This window comes from Xenopus laevis, chromosome 8S, assembly GCF_017654675.1.
Source record: "Xenopus laevis strain J_2021 chromosome 8S, Xenopus_laevis_v10.1, whole genome shotgun sequence".
NCBI lineage: Eukaryota > Metazoa > Chordata > Amphibia > Anura > Pipidae > Xenopus > Xenopus laevis.
The window spans coordinates 44,703,519-44,729,177 of NC_054386.1; the positions used below are offsets into that span (position 1 = coordinate 44,703,519).

General features: G+C 41.6%; 1 protein-coding gene across 4 annotated transcripts in view; it reads left to right on the top strand.

Moving 5' to 3' along the window:
• Positions 1-25,659, top strand: part of arhgap4.S (Rho GTPase activating protein 4 S homeolog) — an 87,872-nt gene that overhangs the window by 14,678 nt on the left and 47,535 nt on the right. For all 4 annotated transcript variants that reach the window (XM_041575218.1, XM_041575217.1, XM_041575220.1 and 1 more), the window contains exon 2: positions 23,557-23,752. In XM_041575218.1, coding sequence (XP_041431152.1) covers positions 23,557-23,752 — 196 coding nt within the window. The remainder of the gene's footprint in view (positions 1-23,556; positions 23,753-25,659) is intronic.

Sequence of the window (25,659 nt, forward strand, 5' to 3'; positions counted from 1 at the left end):
CACACCAGTTTATTTCCATTCCATTCCCCTATGGTTTACACAGTCCCTCTGTACCTAGTTGTTGTAGCTGCCTTTTTGTCCTCCTTTGATATGAGTGACTGAGGCATGCTGACCATATATGCCATATTTCTGCAGGCTATTGCAGTGGAGGAAAGGGAAAAGAGATACAGAGGGGCAAATTCACTAAGTGCCGAAGCGCCTAACGCTAGCGTCAATTCGCTAGCGTTGGGCATTTTCGTTACTTCGCAAATTCACTAACGAACTCTGGCGTAAATTCGCTAGTGTTACTTTGCACCCTTACGCCTGGCGAATTTTCGCTACGGACGTAACTATGCAAATTCACTAACGCGCGCAGTGTACTGAACGCTACCTTTTACGCTAGACTTCCTTCGCCACCTCAGACCAGGTGAAGCGCAATAGAGTAGATAGGGATTGCTTCAAAAAAATTTCAAATTTTTTCTAAGTCCCAAAAAACGCTGGCGTGTTTTCTATATTATGGGTGATAGGCTGAAAAAGATTTTTGGGGCTCCCCTCCTTCCCCCCTACATCCTAACTCATGGCAACTTAACTATACAGTGGCCACATGTGTAGGGCAAAAAAAAAATTTTATTTGATGTTTTGAAGGTTTCCCATTGTGTAAAAGAAACGGATCCGCACACACACCGATTAGTGCAGTCGGGGATTATCCCCTTTTATTCAGCCACCAAACATCAACGTTTCGGGGGGGGAACACCCACCCTTCATCAGGATACAATTATTTGTGCAGTCACCCATTTAAACCCAACTTCCCACGCCTTCTTTTCCCATCATGCAATTTGCCATAAAAATTAACCCTTATGTGGGATACAGGAAATTCGACCTATATGTTACATACAATAAAGCAATCAATTTGATACGACAGTCCACAAAATGATCTTTTTCTTTCTTAAAGTGCCCATGTGCAATCATTATTATAAAATATGGTATCAAAACATTATTTTAAACAACTTTTTCTAAAAAACCACATACATTAAACACCATATTGCAAAAATCCATGTGTTGTATTATAATACCTTACTGCCCTTGGGATTTTCTAATAACCCTTAATATTATATGTGATCATTCAGCAGTTCTTATCTGTAAGAAATGAATAAAAACATGCAAGAAGGTTAAAAACAGTTTTTCTCTCATAAGAAACACGTATAACTAAAATTCTCGTTAAGGCCCTTTGGTGTGAGTGTTTTTAGCTGCCAAATCCAAAAGGCCTCCCGTCTCAACAATGACCTCTTATCTATTTCACCTTTCTGCCTGTGTATAACCTCTAATATTTGCCATCTGAGTTGAGAAATGTTATGTTTTGCTTCGAAAAAATGTTTCGCCAGGAGGGTTTCCTTTTTAAATTTCTCTTTCTCTTTTTTTTGGCCTATAATAGCCCCTTCTCCCTTCTCTTCAGGTTTATAATTCCTTACGCTACGCTTATGTTCATTCATCCGAGTTTTAAACGCTCTGGAAGTCTGTCCAGTGTCGGACTGGGATGCCAGGGGCCCACCAGAAAACCTTAGGCTGAGGGCCCACTTTCCAAACTACTATACCTCCTCTCCTCACTCAACAATCTTTATTCTCCTAATCTTTTTTCTCTACATACTATACTACATACTTTACTAAATAGTATACTATATTCTTCCATTATTAAGCCTCTTCATAAAGAAATAGGGAATGACCATGAAATTGGTCAAATGGTTAGAAGCAAGAGGCCCACTAACCCCTGGGCCCACCGGGAGTTTTCCTGGTATCCCGGTGGGCCAGTCCGACACTGAGTCTGTCCCACATAACATAGGCCGCACGGACATTTTAACAGATAAATCACCCCTTCAGTGTCACACGTAGCGTATTGTTTTAATTTAATATCGTGACCCATAGTGGGGTGTTGGCAAATTTCCCCTTTAATGACTCCATTACAATGCTCGCACTGAAAGCATGGATAAGTGCCTTTCCTGTTAGATATTGGTTTCTTTATAATTTTTCTAAAATCAGTTTTAGTGAGTCCATTAGCTATACTCTTTCCTTTTTTATAGCTAAAAAGGGGTTTATCATCAAAGAGTTTACCATTGTAATGGAGTCATTAAAGGGGAAATTTGCCAACACCCCACTATGGGTCACGATATTAAATTAAATTAACCTTCGCTAACGTAACTTCGCTTCACTAAGCGAATCAACGCTAGCGCAACTTCGCAACCTTACGCTACCCCTGTGCGCAACTTCGGATTTTAGTGAATTTGCAGAGCACTGCCGAAACTACGCCTGGCGAAGTTGCGCCTGGCGCAACTACGAATCTTAGTGAATTTTCCCCAGAGGGTGGAAAGTGCACAGGCACAGAAGAACAAAGGGTTAAAGCAGCAATATGAGCAATACAAACAGGAGATTGCTGGTGAATGTGGAAGTAGGAGAGGCAGAGGGACTTGGGTCAGTAGGACAAAGTGAGCAAGACACATAGTTGACTGCAGATTTACAGATGGAGAGTGACCGTGGAACAAAATCAGAGTGAAGGAAAGTGGGAGGGACAGAGGGAGCGTGATGGGAGACGGAGGGGGGAGTGGAAGAGAGATTGAGAGGTGAGACCGCAGATGAAGTAGGGGGTTGAATGAGGGAGAGAGACTCTGCCAGTATAACCGGAGATTAAGGGGGGAACGGAAGCGTGACAGGAAATGGAGGGGGGAGCAGAAGCGAAAGACTCTGAGGGAGCATCGCAGAGGGCGCAATACCTGGGAGGCAGTGAGAGGGAAGGTAAGACAGCCGGAGTGAAGTAGGAGGTGCAACGTTTGAAGTAAGGAAGTGGGAGGGGGAAGTGAGATGCGAGGCTGGAGGAGAAGCTTCAGGGAGAGAACGGCAGTAACAATTGCTGTCTCTTTAAGATATAAACGGCGCGTTCTGATTCAAGAACGCGCCGTTTATAAGGATATAATTTACAGTCTGGCCCATAGGGAATTAGCTGGTCTGTAGATTATAAGCAAATACATACAGACACTTTAATGTTATAAACACATTTTGAATAAATAACATTACCATGTTCTATTAGGGGCTCAGGTTAAAGCTTCTCTTGTGATGTCCTTCTATCAGCTTCCCCTCCTAACCCTTCCTCTCACATAAGAAAGCCTCCATCCACCATCCCTCTCCCTGATCTCCCACTAGAAACCCATTAATCACTTGCAAAGCAGGCTTCTTAACACAATGCAGAAAACTGTCTTCTGGTTTTAAGTGAAGTAAAGCTATCACCACATGGACTTTTTTATATTGCCCTATACTTCCAAGGTAATGTTATTTATTCAATAGCTACAAATGGTATTGCCATTCCTGTATAATAGATATGTTAATAAAAGTGTTTAGAAGATATATACAGTATGTAATGTGAAAAATGTGTTACTGTTTCTAAGGTTCTAGGAGTTTAAAAGAGAATGAATGTCATTTACACTTGGCAGTGCCAAAAGTTAGGCACCCCAAGCGGTTGTATCTGGGCTTGTGCTCTTTTCAGAAGAAAACTGCACCGGGCCGGGTTCTACAAGTGAGCACCACAGAGCAATCCTCTTTATTTCTTCAAATTTTCCAGGGCAGACACATGTGCTAACAAAATAGCCGGCTTTTTCATTAAAGTTCGGCTTTTCGCTCTACTGTGCATAAACAGCCGCGAGAAGAAAGAAGAAGAAGGAAGATGATCTCTCCATGGTGCTCGCTGTTAGAACCCTGGGCCGGTGGTTTACTACTGATAGGAGCACCAACCCAGGGTGTCAGTTAAGTAAATACAGTCACTTGGGGGTGCATAACTTTAACAAATAAAGTCAAGGTGCTAGCGGGGTAGCTTGGCCGCACATCTAGGGTGGAGAGGTGGCAGTGCAAGTATGAAAACTTTTGGGTTATAAGAAAGGAGGTACTGCTGGGTGTAAATGAGAATGAAGGTACTGCATGTAATGCATGAAAGCAAAGTTGCCGCATGAGGAACAGGTTGTGCATCCACATTGGAGGACACATCATGCACTGACACCCAGAAAAGGGAGGCCTGTGATGGAGGTGAAAGGTGCTGGGATTTGTGCATAAAAGTAAAAATGTTAGCAGGGAAGCTGGTTGTATGTCAAAGGTGGGAGGCAGCACAAGCAGAGGAACTTGTTGAGAATTTGAAGAGGTGTTCTATGACTTTTGCAGAAAAGTATTAGTGTAACTAGAACACTAGGACTCAGTGTGTGGGACATTGTATAAATACTTTAGCCACAGGTCTCTGCCCTCCATAGTGCTCATGCAAGTTTGCCCCTCACAGGGTCATGAATAACCCCTACACTCTTCTTACTTTATTATAGCATGCTGACGACAGCACCCGCTCTGCCTCATGCCTTTTTAGTGTATGGTCAGCGACTGGCACATGTGCAGATCAAGGTGGCTTTATCTGGTACACGTGCCTCACTTCTTAGCCTACCCCATGCAACTGAGAAGTGCAGACCACCAAAATGTACAGTAAGTGTAAGGAAATCATTATTGTGTTGGAATGGGGTTGTAGGGAGTGTGTGGGGGTTATACCTTTATATTATATATCCATTATATTATATTTGATATACATTCATAATATAGAGCAGTAATCCCCAACTAGTAGCTTGTGAGTAACATGTTGCTCTCCAACCTCTTGGATGTTGCTCCCAGTGGCCTCAAAGCAGGTGCTTATTTTTGAATTCCTGGCTTGGAGGCAAGTTTTGGTTGTATAAAAATCAGGTGCACTGCCAAACAGAACCTCAATGTAGGTTGACAATCCACATAGGGGCTACCAAATGGCCAATCACAGCATTTTTTTGGCACCCAAGTACATTTTTCTTGCTAGTGTTGCTCCCCAACTCCTTTTCCTTCTCAATGTTGCTCACTGGTTCAAAAGGTTGGGGATTCCTATATAAAGAATATGGTTGCTAAACGACAAAGGTACAAAACCTTTAAAAAATCTCTATGGAATTTACATAGTAAAATAGTAAGTAAGGTTGAAAAAAGACACACGTCCATCGTGTTCAACCTTTTCATTTTGTTTTGTTTTTTTTATCTGCCTAACTGCTAGTTGATCCAGAGGAAGGCAAAAAAACCCCATCTGAAGCCTCTCCAATTTGCCTCAGATGGGGAAAAATTCCTTCCTGACTCCAAAATGGTAATCAGACTAGTCCCTGGATCAACTTGTACTATGAACTATCTCCCATAACCCTGCATTCCCTCACTTGTGATGGTATTTTTGGTAGTACCATTTTGACCTCGTGTAAGACAAAACTCAGTAAAGGAAAACCTTTAGTAATAGTCAGGCAATTTATTCTTACATAATACAACATAACAGTTTTGTCTGGGTAAGCTGTTGGAGTAACACACAGAATGTCAGCCAAGGACTTACCAAAGACCCACCTCTTGGTCCAGGCGTTATATAGCTTTCAGAAGGCATTTACAGTTGTTGTAACAAAGGGTTCACGGAAATACCATACATAGTCTGACTCCTCCTTGTACAATTAATGTCTAAATGATTTACTTAGTCTTACATGTTATCAAAGGAATGTTGTAACATACTGTGCCTAGCTCCAACGGTCCACAACCTCGCAATCAGCTATTGGCTAACCAAGGCCATTGTGGTATTTCCAGTAATTTGAGCAGCACTTCAGCTAAAAGGGGCCCCATCAGACAGGCTGGCGTTATGCTGACACTCTGGAATTTAAGTAACAGAGTGATGATCTTTTGTTTGTATGGCCTAGTATAAGCTATATGAGTGACCATTGTCCACAGTAGACCATTAGCCCTTATAGTCCATCCTGCCTTGGGCCCTATAGCGTTATGGCGTCATAGAGGGCGGGGGTGACAAATATCAACCCTCGGACACTAGCCATTCGTCCGTTTTAGGATTTAGACCGTTCCAGATATATATTATATAAACACTTGCTAAAAAGCAATCCAACCCCTTCTTAAAGCTATCTAATGTATCAGCCTGTACAACTGATTCAGGGAGAGAATTCCATATCATCACAGCTCTCACTGTAAAAAAACCCTTCCGAATATTTAGGCGGAACCTCTTTTCTTCTAATCGGAATGGGTGAACTCGTGTCAGCTGGAAAGACCTACTGGTAAATAAAGCATTAGAGAGATTTTTATACAATCCCCTTATATATTTATACATAGTTCATATAACCCCTTAAGCGCCTCTTCTCCAGCGTGAACATCCCCAATTTGGCCAGTCTTTCCTCATAGCTAAGATTTTCATACCTTTTACCAGCTTAGTTGCCCTTCTCTGTACCCTCTCTAATACAATAATGTCCTGTTTGAGTGATGGAGACCAAAACTGTACGGCATATTCTAGATGGGGCCTTACAAGTACTCTATACAGTGGAAGAATGAACCCCTCCTCCTGTGACTCTATGCCCCTTTTAATACAGCTCAAGACCTTATTTGCCCTTGATGCTGCTGACTGGCATTGCTTGCTACAGCCCAGTTTATCATCTACAAGGACTCCAAGGTCCTTTTCCATAATGGATATGTCTAGTGCAGTCCCATTAAGGGTATAAGTGGCTTGGATATTTTTACAGCCCAGGTGCATGACTTTACATTTATCAACATTGAATCTCATTTGCCGCCTAGATGCCCAGATTGCCAGTTTGTCAAGATCGTGTTGCAAGGATGCCACATCCTGGATGGAATTAATTCGGCTGGATAGTTTTGTGTCATCTGCAAACACTGATACATTACTTACAACACCCTCCCCTAAGTCATTAATGAACAAGCTAAATACAAGTGGACCCAATACTGAGCCCTGAGGGACCCGACTAAGAACCTTACTCCAAGTAGAGAATGTACCATTAACAACCACCCTCTGTATCCGATCCTGTAGCCAGTTTCCTATCCATGTGCAAACAACTTCAATAAACCCAACATACCTTAGTTTAGAAAGCAGTCGTTTGTGGGGCACAGTATCAAACGCTTTGGCAAAATCCAAATAGATAACATCTACTTCCCCCCACTGTCCAGCATTATACTTACCTCATCATAAAAAGCAATCAAATTTGTCTGACATGACCTATCCTTCATAAAGCCATGCTGATTGCTGCTCATAATGCCATTGACTAGGACAAAATTTTGAATGTGATCCCTTAACAAGCCTTCAAATAATTTGTTCACCACAGATGTCAAGCTTACTGGCCTATAATTGCCAGGCTGAGATAGTAATCCCTTTTTAAATATTGGAATAACATCAGCTTTTCTCCAATCCATAGGCACCATACCAGATGAAAGTGAATCTAAGAAAATCAGAAATATGGGCTGGTCTAAAATTGAACGAGGCTCTCTAAGAACCCGGGGGTATATGCCATCAGGCCCTGGAGCCTTGTTTACATTAATTTTTATCAAAGCTTTATGAATCGTATCCTGAGTCAGCCACTGACTAGATTGAGCTGAGCCATTAGTGCAGCTATAAAGTGAGCCTGGGAACTCAGACTCCTCTATTGTATACACTGAAGAAAAGAACTAATTTAACACATTTGCCTTTTCTGTATCTGTTACAACCATACTGTTACCATTATTTAATGGAGCAACACTCTCAACCTGCATCTTTTTACTATTAATATATTTATAAAACTTTTTAGGGTAAGTTTTCACCTCCACCGCAATTAACTCTTTATTACCTTTCTTTGCCTTCCGGATTGCTGATTTACAACATTTATTACAGTGCTTATATTTATTAAATACAGCTTCTGTCCCAACAGATTTGTAGTTTTTAAATGCCTATCTCTTCTTTCCTCTTAACTTCTTTACTTCTGTATTACACCACATAGGATGATTCTTAGAGCTTCTACATTTACTCCTTAAGGGAATAAATTGAGAACAGTAATGATTTAATATCATTTTAAATGACAACCATGTTCTGTGTTTTTAGCTGAAAACTTAATGCCCCAATCAATGCTCTGTAGGGCAGCCCTCAAGGCACTAAAATTAGCTTTTCCAAAATGTATGATTTTTGTTGCTCCAGTATATATTTATTTTTTGCAACAGACATTAAATGATATAACATTATGGTCACTATTATCCAGGGGTTCAATGACTTGCGCATTTGCTATAAGTTCTGGGTTACTTGAGATCACTAGATCCAGAATAGATCCATTTTTTCTGGTAGGCTGCCCTCCCTGCTTCCTACCCGCAAAGTGCAATATTCCAGAAAGTGTCCCTGGACAGCATGCTCACTTATTTATGCAGAGTATCACAGCGGAGCTCATGGGTGCCATCTTCTGGGTCTTTGGTCTTCTTCGGATCCTCTTCCCTTCGGCAATTCACAGGACTGCTCCAACTGTGCATGTGCCAAATACAGTGTTCCCTTACAGAAAAAGACAGAAGACCCAGAAGATGGCATCCATGAGCTCCGCTGCACTACTCTGCATAAATAAGTGAGCATGCTGTCCAAGGACACTTTCTGGAATAATGCACTATGCGGGGAGTCAAACTTTCTATGGTAGTAGATGGGGCTTTTCTTATTGGAGGGGGGTTTAGTTCTTCTTAAAACACGGGCTACGTTATTCACTATATGCCAATTTTTGCATGTACAACACATTTGAGATTCTTAACCATTTTGATTATTTGCCTTTCAATTTCTAGTTTATGTATATACACAGGCAACATTTCTGGTTCACCTTTTTACAAAACACCATTTTTGCCAAGTGATATCATTTTAGCTTGTGAAATACTTTCAGACTCTCACAGAGACTCATTCACTGCTAATGATCTTTCCAGGATTTTTGACTAAACCCTTTTCTGTTTTTTCAGGGCATTATTGTCCACCATTCCACTTTATAACCCTATAACCTTTCCTATAACCTTCATGGGGGAAGTTTTCCAATGCTGATTCTGTGCTTGCCTGGCTGCCTAGTGTAGTGTGACAAGCTTGGGATGGCAGCACCGCCAGCCTGTCTGCCCTATCAATGCCTTATTCATGTCAGTGAAAGCCACTTCCTGCACTCACACAAGGGCAGGTCTATTGGAGACAGGGAACTAGCAAACAGACCTCACTACCCAAAACACTACCGTAGCAGCAAGAAAAATAAATAGTGGGAAATGGCTGCTTCCCTGATACTAAGACCCTTTCAGTCCCAGCATGGAATAAAAGAAAATGGAATCACTATTTGGGCCTGCCTTTATTGGTGGCAAACCAGGCAAAGGGACTTAATCCTATAAAAAAATAGGACTGCCTGTTCAACCTTTGGACCTTCATCTGTTGATGAATTACCCCCTGACAGGTGTCTGCTGTTGATGGATACTGGGCCATTTAGCAGGTAGGCAGTGATGATATTAACAGTACCATTATTTCTATTATCCCACAGCTGCCGTTGCCCCCAAAGGCAATTATTTATCCACACTACTTTTATAGGAAATTACTAAACTAAAATGATAGCCACTGTTGCTTCACAGAGCCTAGTGCACAATCTCACGCTGTTATTATTAATATGCTAAATAAAAACTTGTCAATGCAGGAGGTAAAGGGGGCTCTGCTCACTATAAACCATAGGCCCTGCTACTAGAGGAACACCTCTCATTATACAATAAATGGGTGGACAGTCCACTATACCAGCTATCTTACAGTCAGAAGCTGGGGGCCCATTTTTTAGCTCAACAGTTACCAGGGCCCCCTGGGTGATGAATCCTGCCTAGTAAAATGGAGGCTTGCCCATTCTCTTAATTCAATTGAGCATGCTTAAATGATGCTAAAACTCTGCCCATGAACCACTTAAGCCCTGCACACTCAGTGTCCTAATGTGCAAAATGCATCTTTCTGTCTCTGGGACCTCTCTGCAACAGGGCACCTGATTGCACTACCCCCGTACCCATCATATAGTGGCCCTAATTATCTTACCCCCTTTACAGGCTTTCCCCAGGGAATATCATCCACATTGCTACATGTGCCATCTCAGTCTACTATACTACTTCTTCACAGTTCCTTCCCTAAGTCAAGTGTATTAAGCAACATGTCTCCCAAAGGTTTGCGGAAAAGGTTCTGCTGTGGGCCCATTGGCATCTACTCATGCCATTGATTTAGACTTGGTTACCCATCCAGGTTCTGGATTTCTTTTGCTCATAAATGATCTGTCACTGTGTTTTTTAGTTGCACAGTTTATAGTATTATAGGGATGATAGCTCCATTTATTACCAAAAATGCACCATTGGGGGGAGGGTAAATTCTCCCTTTGTCAGGGTGATGCAGTAAGTTTAGGAAATTCATGAACTTCCCTTAAAATATTAAATGCCTGCCCTCCCAACACCCAAATTTACATTGGTCCTTGAAGGCTGAAGGCATAATAAATGTCAAAAATGTTACCCTTGAGTGGTTCATACTGAAATACTGGCAGCTGTTGAATGCCTGAATTCTCCCTACAGATTTAGCTCTATGCAAATAGCCTTTCCCATCCCCCATTGCACAAGTCTCCAGTGCCAAAGGGTTAAGCAAGCAGCAATTTTTACATTGAACAAGGGTATTTCTTAACCTCCACCTCTGCTGGTGCTTGCAGTGAATTTCCAATCATCAACAGGAATTAGTTTTGAGAACCTACGCAGTTCTTTTTTAAAACTGCAGTAATGGGTTTTAAGGGAAGTTAAAGCGACATAAATGTTAAATGTTGTTGCTTGCTTTTTTGGACACGTTCTGGACAGGTCTACATACAGATATGAAAACATTTATGTACATTGATTGAAAGTGCTATATCATGTCATTGAGCAGAGCTGTGCAGTGCATCACAGCCTCATAAATAAAGCATTATTGTCAAAACATTGCATGCAATGTTTTATGCAGTCTGGGTTTCATACATTTACTCATGATTCTTGCCAGTAGTAATTTATGATCTATTGACCAGGAAGTGAGAAATACAAATTACATTTCCTACCCTAAGGCTCATGGGAAAAAAAGTCAATACTGCATATTTTTTACACATACCTGTAAATGAAATTATGTACAATACAGAACAGTAATGTAATGATGAAAGGCAGGCCAAGTTGGGGTTGTTCATGCTGAAGAAGAGGCGCTTAAGGGGATATATAATAACAATGTATAAATATATATAATCTCTTCAATGCTTTGTTTACCTGTAGGTCCTTCCAACAGACACCATTGTAATATTTATTTTACAATATTTAGGTTTTATTACAGCGTTCTTTCCAAGAAGTGGTTGTACTGGCACAGGGTTGGACTGGGAGAGGGGCAGTGCCCATTAGGGCTGCTGCTTCAGGCCCCCACACCCCCAGGCCCCAGATACATTATGCATCTCAGGCCCCCTTCCCCAGCCGCAACCCCCCTCCGACCCCCCGCACTGACCTTTTTATCAGTTTGCCGGTGCGAATGGGGACTGGGAGGACTGTCAGGGGCAGCGACAATAGCGGTCTGTCGCGGTGGGGCCCATAGTTTTTTCCCAATGTAGCGCTGGCCCAATCTGATCCTGTACTGGCAGATACATTAGATAGCTTCAAGAAAGGGTTGAATGGCTTTTTAGCAAGTGATAAAATATAGGGTTTCTGTAGTATTACAATACCGGAAAATAGAGCTGGCACTACTCCGGTACCCCAAAAATATGATCAAATTAAGTAGAATCCAGGAGTCTCAAAATATTGGTAAAGTAGTACAAAAAAGTTTTATTGCATCTTGTATAAAAATAAAAACCTGACGTGTTTCGTGTCCACACAGGACACTTAATCATAGGCTTATCATTTGGTTAGCCTATGATTAAGTGTCCTGTGTGGACACAAAACGCGTCAGGCTTTTATTTTTTATACAAGATGCAATAAAACTTTTTTGTACTACTTTACCAATATTTTAAGACTCCTGGATTCTACTTAATTTGATCATATTTTTGGGGTACCGGAGTAGTGCCAGCTCTATTTTCCGGTATTGTATGTATTTTCTCCCCTTGCTGAGGGTTTGGAGCATGAGCACCCGGACCCCATATGGAAAGCGTTAAGCTTCCTTATATACTTTTTTCAATGTCTTTGCTTTTTATTAGTTTGTTTCTGTAGTATTACTCATTGTTCAAAGTTGATCCAGGATCTGTTGGCCAAATTGGAGTCAGGAAGGAATTTTCCCCCTCTGGCGCAAATTGAAGAGGCTTCGAATGGATTTGTTGGCTTCCTCTGGATCAGCTAGCAGTTAGGCAGGTTAAGGTTGAACTCCCTGGACGTGTCTTTTTTAAAGGGAGCATTTATCAACACTGGGCAAAATTTGTACCTGGGCATTAAATCATGCAAAAGCTAATAACATAAGTATTTAAAGGTTGCTATGGGATACTGCCCAGGTGTAAATTTGCCCAGTGTTGATATATGAGACCTTCAACATTTTTAAGTTATAGAATTAATTCATTTCTCCACCATTTTTTAATTAATTATTTTTGCTTTAGCATTGCACTTTATGCAGGTTGCCACTCACATTTTCTATCATACATGTTTTAAATCCTGTACCGCAAATGCATGTGATTGATGGCTGGAGGCTTGCAAGAATCAAAACTGCATACATGGGGAAACTGGGGTTAGGGGAGGTTCTTGCTATAAATCATGCACCTGGGTCCAGAAGAGGGTAGTTATGTTACTGCCCTATATTTTCTCACTTGCTCCCTGCTCCCTGCACTGCCAAACCCGCAAGCTGGCACATGCTCGGGGGTTTTTGTCATTGCGGCTGGGATGGGGTGACTGGTTGGTTGAGAGGGGGCTTTGCAGCTGAGGGCCCGGGGGATAGTGTGGGTTTCAAAGTACAGTAAATAGTATAGACCTGAACTCTCTGGCACTTTATGGGTGCACTTGCAGTTTTTTTTCTCAGGAAATTGCCAGTTTATGAAATATACTCTCACATCCTCTATTCAGATTAATTTTAGTTTCTCCCATAACTGTTCTTATCTAGACTCACAATGAGTCATGTGATTGTGAGTGATGCTGGTAGATTACTGTCCTTACACCAACAGTCCCTCTTATTTTTGGGGTCCTGCAATATGGTGTGAGTGGGCTGTCAATATGAATCTGTTCAGCTAATGCCAATACAGCCTTCACATTAGTCATATAGTAGAGTTTCTCTGCATCTAAATTTGTTTTATTAAGCACTGGCTGATTAAAGGAACAGTTCAGTGTAAAAATAAAAACTGGGCAAATAGAGGCTGTGCAAAATAAAAAATGTTTCTAATATAGTTAGTTTGCCAAAAATGTAATGTATAAAGGCTGCAGTGACTGGATGTCCAACAGAACAGAACAGAACACTACTTGCTTTTAGTCAGTGACTTGAAGTGGGGGGACATAACTGTTCAGTGAGCTTGCAATTGATCCTTACCATGCAGCTCAGATTCAAAAGCAACAGTTATGACCCATGTGGCCTCCCCTCAAGTCACTGATTGGTTATTGACTGGTAACCAGTGGAAACCAAGAGAGCTGAAAAGCAGGAAGTAGTGTTCTGGCTATTATGTTACAAATCCAGTCACTCCAGCTAGCTAACTATATCAAAAATATTTTTATTTTGCACAGCCTATTTACCCAGTTTTTATTTTCACGCTGAACAATTCCTTTGGATGGAAATTTAATTAATTTTCTTAAAGAACAAAGTAAAAGTACACACACAACTTATTCTGAATACTGACCAAGTGCATACCTCCCAACATTAGGGAAATGGAAAGAGGGACAAAAATATCTGCTGTGCGTAGGGTGGCAAAAATGTTTTATTCATGCCCACTTTGTGGCCACACCCCCTATATAACGTGCCCATACTACCATTGTTTGGAAGGTTATGGAAAGTTTAAGCACATTTTCGTGTTATTTCAGTTCTGCTAAAGAAGGTGAAGTTGCTCTGTGATTGTTAGTTCATCCAAGAAATTTGTTTAGCTTATTCATTGCAATTGTATATAGATGGAAGTGCTGAATATTCTGGGCTCTCTGCCAAAAGCCTCTTAAAGGAAAACTATACCCCCCAAACAATGTAGGTCTCTATTAAAAGATACTGAGTAAAACAGCTCATGTGTAAAACCCTGCTTCATGTAAATGAACCATTATCATAATAATGTACTTTTTTAGTAGTATGTGCCATTGGGTAATCATAAATAGAAAATTGCCATTTTAAAAAATAAGGGCCGCCCCCTGAGATCGTAAGATTCACTGTGCACACATACAAACCACATGTAAGGTCACATGAGCCAATTAACAGACAGAGTTCTGCCTTTTGCTTCCTCACTTCTTCCTGTTACAGTTAGTGTTGTAGTATTTCTGGTCAGGTGATCTCTGAGGCAGCACAGATAGAGTCACGAAATGGTGGTTCAAGGCAAGAGATGTAAAAGGGCAATATTTATGTAAATATATATTCCAGTTTGGTAAGATTCTTTAATATGTCATTCAATTTGATATAAACTATCTGTTGCTTAAGTATTCATTTTGGGGGTATAGTTTTCCTTTAAATTTCAGAAACTTTGTATCTTTTTCTGGCATCTGTGCAGGAGAACAAAGAAACTGGGGACATTTTAATAGAAATCCGGGACTGCACGCTGAGCTGTTTTCTAACAAGCTTACTGATGTTGAAGTGCTTAAAAGGGGAGGTAGGTGGGATATAGTGCAGCTCCTAGTATTGGAGATCACTGCATTTAAGTAGTGTAGAGTATATGGTGAAATTGATGCTTTCTGTCTTCCCTAGAGATGACCCCTATTAGCTCTGAGGTCAGTTTGGTATTCAGTCTGATGGCTAAGTCTTCTGCTAGTGAACTGATGGCAGTGTTTATTGTAATTTAGCTAATGACTAGTAATGGAGGAAGACATAACATATTTTATTGTTCAACACTTACTGCATACTTAAAGGAATCAATATATATTTACATAGTAGATGAGCCTGAAAAAAGACATCAATCACTTCAACCTTTTGACCAAACAAAAATGCTTAACCTCTATATAATCCAGAGCAAGGTAAAAAAAAAGTGAAGCTTAGTAAAGCTATTTTTTTTCTCCAATTTGCCTTAGATGGGGAAATAACTCCCTATCTCCAAAAGGACCATTGGACCTCTTCCCTGTTCAATTAACCATACATTTTAGGAATCACCCTGATTTGCCACCTTTACACCTGTCGTCTGCAGTACTAGCCCAGTCACCTGCTGGCAATATTTTCAACCACCACTGAAAAGCATTGAAACTTACTTTAAATATTCTGAAAGAGGCAGAGCAGGAAGCTCAGTGTGGGGCAAGGCCTGAGTAGGATTGTGGCATGTATGGGGGCACAGCAGGCATGCTTTGAGCAGAATAGGGAGTGGCTAAGACATACCATTGACCAGTTCCCTGTTCAATTAACCATACATTTTAGGGGTCATCCTGATTTGCCCACTTTGACCCTGTCACCTGCAGTACTAGCCCAGTCACCTCCTGGTAATATTTTCACCCGCCACTGAAAAGCATTGAAACTCACCCTAAATATTCTGATTTAGCAAGGCCCGAGAGGCATGTATGGGGGAAAAGCAGGCATGCTTTAGGCAGAATAGGGAGTGGCTAAGACATACCCAATTAATTATACCGGATTGTCGTCTTTGCAGTACATGAATAAATTTGTTTTAAGAATTAAGTAACTCATTTTATGCTGTTAATTTCTGTGCATGTTTTACAAATTTGGCACACACATTTTTATTTCAAAAATTCCAGAGGAACCTTATAGAATCGTTCATTCCTGGTCTATTTTGTAACCCAGAGATGGTGCAATTTTACTGTATGAAGGGTGGTCACATAGTTACACAATAATGCACAATAGCTTTAGCATCCCAGCAAAAATGCGGCGTTACATTCCTGAATGGGGCAAATGAGTGCCTCAACTTTTAAGTTCCTCTCATGCTGTGTTTAGTTTGACTCAGCTGATGAAACACACCCCACACGGATGTTCTGTTCTTACCTGCACTGCTCTGTGGTTGATCTTTGATGTGTCCCCCGCAGGAGATGCACGTGCATTGGACTGCTATTGTCCTTCCAATATATTACAACCCTATCCAATTCAATATAAATTCAAGGGTGGTCATATATGCATTTCTTGTATGTAATATATTTATATGCATGGGTGGGCGCTGCATTAAGTTTGATTTGCTTGCATTGCTGAAGTAACGCTAGTGAAAATTCCCCAGCGTCCCCAGCGAAAATTTCAATTTCAGTAAATCAGCGTTGTCTGAGTGAATTTTTGACTGGCGAAGTGTTGCAATGGCTGCAAAGCCGTCGCTGGCGAATTTTCACCAGTTTGTAAATTTGCCTCAAGGAATGGATTATCTCTGGATTATCTCTGCAATAAGGCACTGCAAACCCAATGCATTTTGATCCCCACTAAATTTCAATATTATTTTATAATCAGTAATAGCATGAAGGATGTCCTTGGTGCTTAAAGGAAAAGGAAAGGTTATAACTAAGGAAGCTTAAGCAAAAAGGTCTATATGATTATAGTAGTAAACCTTCAAAGTAAAGCTACTCTGAGTCCTTTGTCAAAAGAACCACATTTCTTTCCTTCTATTGTGTACACATGGGCTTCTGTATCAGCTTTCTTGTTTTCAGCTTAAACCTCCAGGGTTTGGGCTTGAGCATGCTCAATTTGCTCCTCTCTACCTCCCTCCTCCCCTCCCTGCTGTAATCTGAGCTCAGAGCTATGAGCGAGCAGTGAGAGACTCACTCAGGAAGTGAAATAACACCAAGCTAATATGGCAGCTGCTATCCTAATCAAACAGAGACAGTGTGTAGAGCTGTTAAAATCATGGAAAATCATTCTAAAGAAGCCCCTCCAGAAGCCCCAAACGAAGTGCGGACTAGCAGCACGATAAGCCGCGGACTTGTGTAGGGCCGCGCCCAGAGAATATACCCAGCAAAAATGGGAAACAGATAACAAAGAAGCCAATGATTGGGGTGAGTGTTTGCTGGGCCTGGGGGTGCCAGATATCAGAAGCACATTGATCTGCAAGCCATTTCCCCGACAAAAAAAGAAAAGCACCTGTAATAACTGGGCAGCAGCAGAGCAAATAAACTCCCAACCCATGCCAGGCACCATTCCCAAGCTGTTAATCTCACCACAGCAAACTCAGCAGCCACAGCTAGTACTTCAGGCAAAGGGACAAGCTGTGAGCAAGGAGATTGGACTCTCACTCAGGATCCTGTGATTATCACCCTCCTGTTCATGATTACCAACCCACACAGTGCCAACCCCATACTACCTGGGGAAGGTGATTCTACAGAGTACAGTGTATGCTGGCAAGTGCACAGATTCAAGCCCTATACACTACTAGAACTATACCCATGAGCTAAGAAAGTCTGGAAGACAGCACCAGACGAATGATGTAAAAGCTTTGTAAAGAAATTGACTCTCCGGGCAGTTTCTCGGCTCCACACACCATTCAACAAACTAACTACTCTTGCTGAACGCAGTCATGGGTAAACATTCACAACGAGTAAGATCCGAGGCCGCAGCTTGCCTTGAAAAATATGCACACTCACCCAGCCAAATTTTGCTGGATGAAAACTCCTGTCAATCCTCTGCGTCAGAGTCCCCTGGTCCCTCACTTGGTCCAGAGCCTGGTTAACCCACAATGGATCTGCTAGAAGTCATTAAAGAAAGCAGTGCAGCCACCACTTCACAACTGGAAGGGATCATAATTGACCTATCCCTTCTACAGCAAGATCTCCAGAACCTGAGAGACCGTACCACTGAAGTTGAAAATCGAGTCGCAACTCTCAAAGACATAGTCAACCCACTCCACAACTCCATGCCCACAGTGAAACAGCAGATTCAAGTGCTCATGGATAAATCTGAGAACAGGCTAAGGAGGTGTAACATTCGAATTGTGGGAATCCCTGAGAGAGTGGAAGGTCAGCATCCAGAGGCCTTTATCACTACATATTGGGGGCAGACACATTCTCACCAATGCTTGTAGTGGAAAGAGCCCAATGACTTCCCCCCTAGGCCACCCGCACCAGGAGCCCCACCACAGCCATTACTACTTAAACTACTCAACTTCTGAGACAGGGATGCAGCCCTGAGGGCAGCAAGGCTCAAAGGCCCGATCCTACACAATGGCACTAGAATCTCTCTATATCCTAACTTCTCCCCTGCCATTCAAAAGAAAAGAGCAACCTTCACTTCGGTAAAGAGGAGACTTAGAGAGGCTAACATCTCCTACAGGGTCCTCTACCCAGCAAAATTGCGAATCCAAGACAGCTACACTACACGGTTTTAGGAATCACCAACACACACAGATGAATGGCTCAACAGAAGGGGACACCAACACCCCCTCAGAGAGAGCGACGTTCACCAGCTGCCAGCCCTCGCTAGCAGTAGGTATACTGTATGGCCTGGTTGATACGCCTTCTATATTTACTTTATGTAAACCGTCTTTCCCAGCCCTGGCCTGCACCAGACACCCTGATAATTCACATACCACTAGATTGAGCTACAAACAATTTACAGGGTGCACTGCTTGGCCCTCCCTCCAGCATGCTCCTTACCTACACTGAGAGTACCCCCCCACAACCTTGGTCTTATGGACAGCACTGACACTGTTTGTGGGGGTACTCCCCCATACATAATACTACAGTTTTATACTTTGATACAGGGATAAAGGACCACCCTTCTCAAGACATGGGAACAAGGGACCCACTCTCTGTATACTAGGTGGACCAGACCACGGCCTAAGTTCAAGACGTGGAACCACTTGTCCACCCTGACGCATCCAGGAGATAACATACCAGCTACATGATTAACATCCTCTATACAGCTGTTACCTAGTTGCCAAGGCAACAAACCCCTGGGACATGTTCACGTTATAACCTATATAGGTATTCTGTTTTGGGCGACACACCATCACAAATCCTTTTGGTTATTGTAATGGGTTTAAGACCCCCCCAAGTTTGGGGGGTGGGTAGGGAGGGAAAGGGAATATGGGGTTGTCTTATGTATGTTTCTTATGTAATTGTTTATTGCATGCTTTACAAAACGAATGGTGTTCCAAAGGTGCAGGATGTGGCTCACTCAGACCAATATCCTCTAACCACTAATCATAAAATACAATCAAAATGGCCACCCTCACTGTAATATATTGGAATATAAGGGAGCTCAATTCCAAATTTAAAAGAAGCTTACTTTTCCAATATCTAAAGAATTAACCACCCTCAATTATCCTCCTCCAGGTAGGCCAAAAGACACTAGCTTTACACAAACCATGGGTTGGCTGGGCCATTCACTCCTCCTACTCCACCTACTCCAGGGGAATATACATCCTTATTAGAAAGAATCTCCTCTTTGAATTAACCACCCTGATAACCGAGTTACATAATATTGGCTGGCCTCATTGTCAACCAACCCGTGACCATTGTCAATATGTCACGACCGGCACCGAATACCAGAACAAGTGCCAAGCACCCTGGTCTCGGCTCGGCTTCACCAGTAGTGGGACCACCGTTGGGCTTCGGGAGGAGCCCTCAGCTTACTTGGGTGCCACCTGGACTTAACAAGGGGTACAAGGCGAGATGTTCTGGCTAGCAAAGGGGCACGGCTGTTAGCAAAGTCTTTTGGGCCGAAGGTCAGGGTACAAAGGATTAGGCAGAAGGATGGTCAGACAGGCTGGGTCGAGGCAGGCGGATATCAGAATCGTCAAACCGGCAAAGGGTCAAACCGTGTGATCAAACCAAGGGTTAAGCAGAAGAGTTGTCGTAGGCAGGCAAAGGTCAGGATACAGATTGGAGAGTAGTCAGGAAGCAGGCTGGGTCAAAACACGGATAATCAGATCAATCAGAATACAAACAGACGCACAAGGCTCAGGAAACCACCAGAACTTAGTTCTATCACGGGCAATGTCTGTACATTGAATTGCCCTTAAATAGGATTCAAATTATGCGCCAAAAACGCGCTGGTGCAAGCACGCCAGCGTGCCTGCGCCTTTAAGAGGCGCGCCCTAAACCAACATGGCGCCGGCGTTAGGGACCGTGCGGCGGGCGCCCCCGCGGATGGCACCCCCGCCGCACAGGTATCCTTACACAATATTTATATACCACCACCTTTAACATGGCCTCACTGGAAATAATAAGTGCACCAAAGTATATCTTAGGCCTTGGGGATATGAACCAGGTCATGGACAAGCTGGAACCAGGTCATGGGATAAGCTGCACTTTACTCTTAAGGGACCCACAAACTTAACACACTGGGCAGACACACTGGGTTTCACAGATATATGGCAATGGAAACATCCCTATGAAAAACAATATTCATGTCACTCACAGACTCACAAGACCTTTTCGAGGATAGACCTAGCTCTAGCCACATCTGACACAATCCTCTCCTACACCACGCCCCAACTACATCAGACCCCTCTTCCGATCACATTCTACAAAAAAAAAGTTATTTTAGGCACCGTGCATGTGCAGATGGCGCCATTCACACAGGCACGCCGTCACGCAGGAGCACCGAGGGACGCCTTCACACAGTCGCGCCATGCGTGCTCGGCGCACCACAGTAAGGGGGCAGGGGGTCGGAGGGGGCCCTGGACAGTAGCCCCGGAGGGGGCCCTGGACAGTAGTACCAGTGGGCCCCGGGCCCCCCAGTCTAACACTGAACCAGGCTATCCTCTTCAGAAAGAGACTGGCTTTCCCTGCCCATTACAAAAGAGGAAGCAAAAACAGCTATACTACCCTGCCCTCCAACAAAACCCCCAGCCTAAATGGGCTCCCACCAGATTGGTATAAAACCCTAGATGAACTGGTGACCCCACACCTTCTAGAAACCCTCCAATCAGTGGGTCCCTACCGCCTTCATTCGCTGAAGCACTAATTATTGTTATACCCAAAGCAGGTCGAGACCCCACATTGTGTAGTTCCTATCGTCTAATACCACTTATTAACACAGAGGCAAAAATCTTGGCCAAAATTCTAACAACCAGACTCTCTAAGGCAGTAGAATAGTTGATTCACTCTGACCAGGCAGGATTCATGCCCAGAAGAGCAAAAGATTTTTTAATTAATATATATTAATATTAAATATAGTAGCCCATCTAGAAAATGTCTTAGTGAAAATGCTGTACTTCATAATGCACAAATACTGTATTTTTAGCCTCAATAACAAAGTTACTATTTCTTAAACAGAAGAAAATGTTATATTAAATGTTATTTTTGAAAAGAATAACTTGCACTAAATGTGTTTACTAAACTAAATCTGTTCTTACAGCATTTCTGAGAGAGACCCCTTTTTGTTGCTATGTGGCTGTTGAATTAAAGCCATTGTGCCTCCCTCCCCCATTGCTTATACCCCATAGGCTGGCATACAGATACAGTATTTCTCTTTACACATTAAGAAGCATGTCATCTCTTGCAGGGAAGTTTTGCATGGGAGGGAAAGAGGCTGTCATCTGTGCCTTAGGATAACACAACAGCACACATTAACAACCGCTGGACAGGATTGTTATAGTCTTCAAAGCAAGTAAACCCTAATTGTTATAGTTTGTATCTTCCTTTTGTTTTTAATGTATAGGCATAGAAAGGCTAGAGCAAAACTTAAAGCATGCACACAACATTCCTTCTCTCCACATTAGCAGATTACAGGAAAACGTAATTATTATACACAGAATGCCTAAGTTCTGGCAATATGGCAGCTACATAACTCTAAATGCAAAGAATTAATATTATAAAAGCAAAGATAGAGCAGGCACTCAAAAAAGTTCCAACTTTGGTTCACTACAATAAAAAAAAGTATACGTTTATTGAATATTTCATGTCCTTAAAAAGCCTGATGCATTTGTGCGGTAAAGGACACAGGCATCAGCTTAGATTTTTTATTTTACTGAACCATCATGTTCTTTGCTGTTATGGTCTAATCCACTCTCTCTGAGTATAGGATTTGGGCTTTGCATCCAAACACATAATTTCTTAGTGAGTTTAGACACTTCTTACGTCTATGGGATCGTAATGCTTTTAGAGAATGCAATAAGAAAAACCCTGATTTAAAGGAAAACTATACCCCCAAAATGAATACTTAAACAACAGATTATACCAAATTATCAAATTAAGTGTCATATTAAAAAATCTTACCAAACTGGAATATATATAAAGTAAATATTGCCCTTTTACTAGAACCACCATTTCGTGATGGTCTTGTGCTGCCTCAGAAATTACCTGACCAGAAATACTACAATTCTAACTGTAACAGGAAGCAAAATACAGAACTCTGTCTGTTAATTGGTTCATGTGACCTAACAAGTATAGTTTGTTTGGTATGTTTGTGTGCACTGTGAATTATAGGATCCCAGGGGGCTGCCCTTATTTTTTAAAATGGCAGTTTTCTATTTATGATTACGCAATGGCACATACTACTAAAAAAGTATACTATTATGAAAATGGTTTATTTACATGAAGCAGGATTTTACATATGAGCTGTTATATGCAATATATTTTCTATATAGACCTACATTGTTTGAGAGGTATAGTTTTTAGGGATGTACCGAATCCAGGATTCGGTTCGGGATTAGGCCAGGATTCGGCCTTTTTCAGCAGGATTCGGATTCGGCCTAATCCTTCTCCCCAGCCAAACCGAATCCGAATCCTAATTTGCATATTCAAATTAGGGACGGGGAGGGAAATTGCATGACTTTTTGTCAAAAAACAAGGAAGTAAAAAATGTTTTCCCCTTCCCACCCCTAATTTGCATATGCAAATTAGGGGTTGGATTCGGTTCGGCCTTTGGCCGAATCTTTAGCAATGGATTCGGGGGTTCGGCGGAATACAAAATAGTGGATTCGGTGCATCCCTAATAGTTTTCCTTTAACAAATGTTTAAAAGACAAAAGATTTGGCTTTTTTTTGGAGAAAATCTAAACATTTCAGGCATTTATCATAGACTAGGGTTGAAACGTTCATTCAGTTGAACAGGGGCGGTTTTTTCAAAACAAAATAATGCAACTGCCATAGCTGTCTGGCTTCCATCTTACTATTTGTTTGAGCAAAGTTCCATCTGGAATGCTGTATTAATTGATACTTAAAGGACAAGGAAACCCCCAAATCTAAAACCGGGCCAAACCTCTTTCTAGCCACTATATTTATTTTGCACCAAACCCTTTACTATTTACTGTAGCAATCCTGGAGAAATTCACTAATAATTGGGCTTATGGCTGCCATGTTGCTATCCGCCTACCTCATCCTACAGGTCAGCATGATCCACCCATCAGTCTCTGGTATCAACGGCAATAGGCAGATGTCACGTAGATATAGGTTTGGAATAATGCATAGTTACATAGTTAAATTGGGTTGAAAAAATGGGCAATTATTGTATTGTGCTTTTGGGAGAATAGTGTATTTTTGAAACACTTGGTAAGTATGTTTGGCTTCTTTAAAATGCACTTTAATACATGACCGCTCTAATACAATTCACCCATGTTTTTCTTAGGGCTTCCTTGTCTTTTAAGACATTTAGTAGTCATCATGTTGGGTTGAAATCTCTGCAAAGCTAAATTAAAGTAATGGGTGACAGCATATATGGTATTTTCATTTCCTGGTGTTACTTTGGCTTTGTTGATGGTTTTATGTTTGATGGCTTTATATCTGTTTTTAATAGAAATCCGGGCTCAACTGACTGACCAGGTGAAATGCCTGGACACACAAGTAGATTTCCGCCAGCTGCTTCTGCAGGACATGAGCGAATTTCTACGCAGAAAGGCAGAAATTAATTTGGAGTACTCCCGCAGTCTTGAGAAACTGAGCGACAGATTCTCTTCTAAAATCCGCAATTCCAAAGATCATCATATCTTCAGGTAACCGCTAAATGTAAATAATTGTAATTCTATTATTATAGCTTTCTTTATTTTCTTAAATAAATATTTCGAAAAAAGTATTGATATAGACTATCTTATTGTAAAGCTCTATAGCTTTACAGGTTGGATTTGCTACTGTTTTAGGAGCTGCCATAGTGTTATATCTCCTAAAATTAAAGTCAATATGTGGCAGATTATCATGTAAAATGGAATGAATCAATCTCTGTTTAAAAAGGGGAATATTTGTTGGCATGGTTTGTGTTTCAGCTTTTTTTGTTCCAATGTTTTCCATAGCTGCAAGGAAGAAAACTAACCCCCATATGTAATATGTTTGCCCAGGTGGGATAACCTATTGCAACAAATAAGATGTTTTCTTGTAAATAGGTGACTCCCCCAAAGTCTCTTAAAATAGGTAAAAGCTATACAAGGAAGCGTAAGCTTGCTAGATGCACGTTAAGGAGCCAGAGTGCTATAAGGCACGGAGTTATTTCTGGTGCAGCTCTCCTTAAGTGCGCGTCACTAGCGAAAATTCGTCAGATATCCCACCTGCAGGGACATCGGCAATTTAACAGGTATAATGGACAATTCGCTAGCGAAAGAGACCATCACTAGCGTAGTTTCACGGCCTATAGCCAGACGAATTTTTGCTCAGGTGAACAATCGTTACTCCACAAATTCATTAAAGTGCAAATTTTACAGAACAATACCTCTTTCACCAAAGTTTCCTTCGCCACCTTAGACCTGGCAAACTGGTAAGATGAAGCTACATCCTCGAACGAACATTAGTGAAAGATCGCTAGCAAATGTTCGTGCTGACGAATTAACACTAGCGAAACTTTGCCAGTGTTTGGATGATGAGATGCAACTTCACATTTTAGTGATATAGCGCAGTGGTACCATTGTTACACCTGGTGAAGTGGCGTGAAGTGTAGCAGAGCTGAACAGCAGGAAGTAGTGTTCTGTTCTGTTATGTAAGACATCCAGTCACTTGTAGTAATCACTTTTGCTCCAGCTCTGCATGCTCCCCATGCTCCAGCTCTGCAGCTCTGCAGTAAATGAATCACATTTTTGAGGTATATAAAAAAAAAACCTTAAAAAAAGTTTTTCTTTGAATGACAAAATCAATGTACAAAAATTGTCATCTTCTCATCAGTGGGGATGAGAGCAGCTCTTACAGTGGCTGGAATGTCACAAATTCTGCTGAGAAATGTATCAAAATAATGTATCAAATTTGGACATTTAAAAAGGTTGGTTTCCTGGCTTTTTGCTACAATCTCTGAGTACTATTGCCCCCTAGAACCTCTATTTGAAAGGGGAACTCCACAAAAGCTTTTTGAAAAGCAAACATAATTTCAAACAACTTTGCAATATACATAAATTTAAAAATATGCAGATTTTTCATTATTTTTAATGGTTTGGAATAATTCCCTAAGCCTAGCCCCCTGCTCTCCTGCTGTTCTTTCTGACTACTTTGCTGAGCTGGCTGACTACCGTTACTTTGTATCAACAGCAGCTGTCCTCAGCCTGCATCCTCCAAACCCCACAATTCCCTGCACACGTGATTTCAATAAGGAATGGAACATCACATCGCAATGCATTGTGGGTTATGTAGTTTATAATGCTGTCTGTAAGCTGTTGAGACATTGTTACAATTTGTAACATCAGTGTTTAGTCCCTCCTTCCCTACCAGAATTTCAAAAGATGCAGAAAGAGAAGGACTGACTGGATTTCAGCATAGAAAAAGGCATTTATTCATACTTTTTGAAGAAACAGGTAACTGTGATGGGTATATTAGGGTTTTCTGTGTTATGTGGGCTTCTTTATAAAATTTTGGTTTGGAGTCCCCCTTAAAAATACTAAATTGAGTGAAAGGTAAGGTCCCATGTAAACTTTTAGTGCTTCAACTG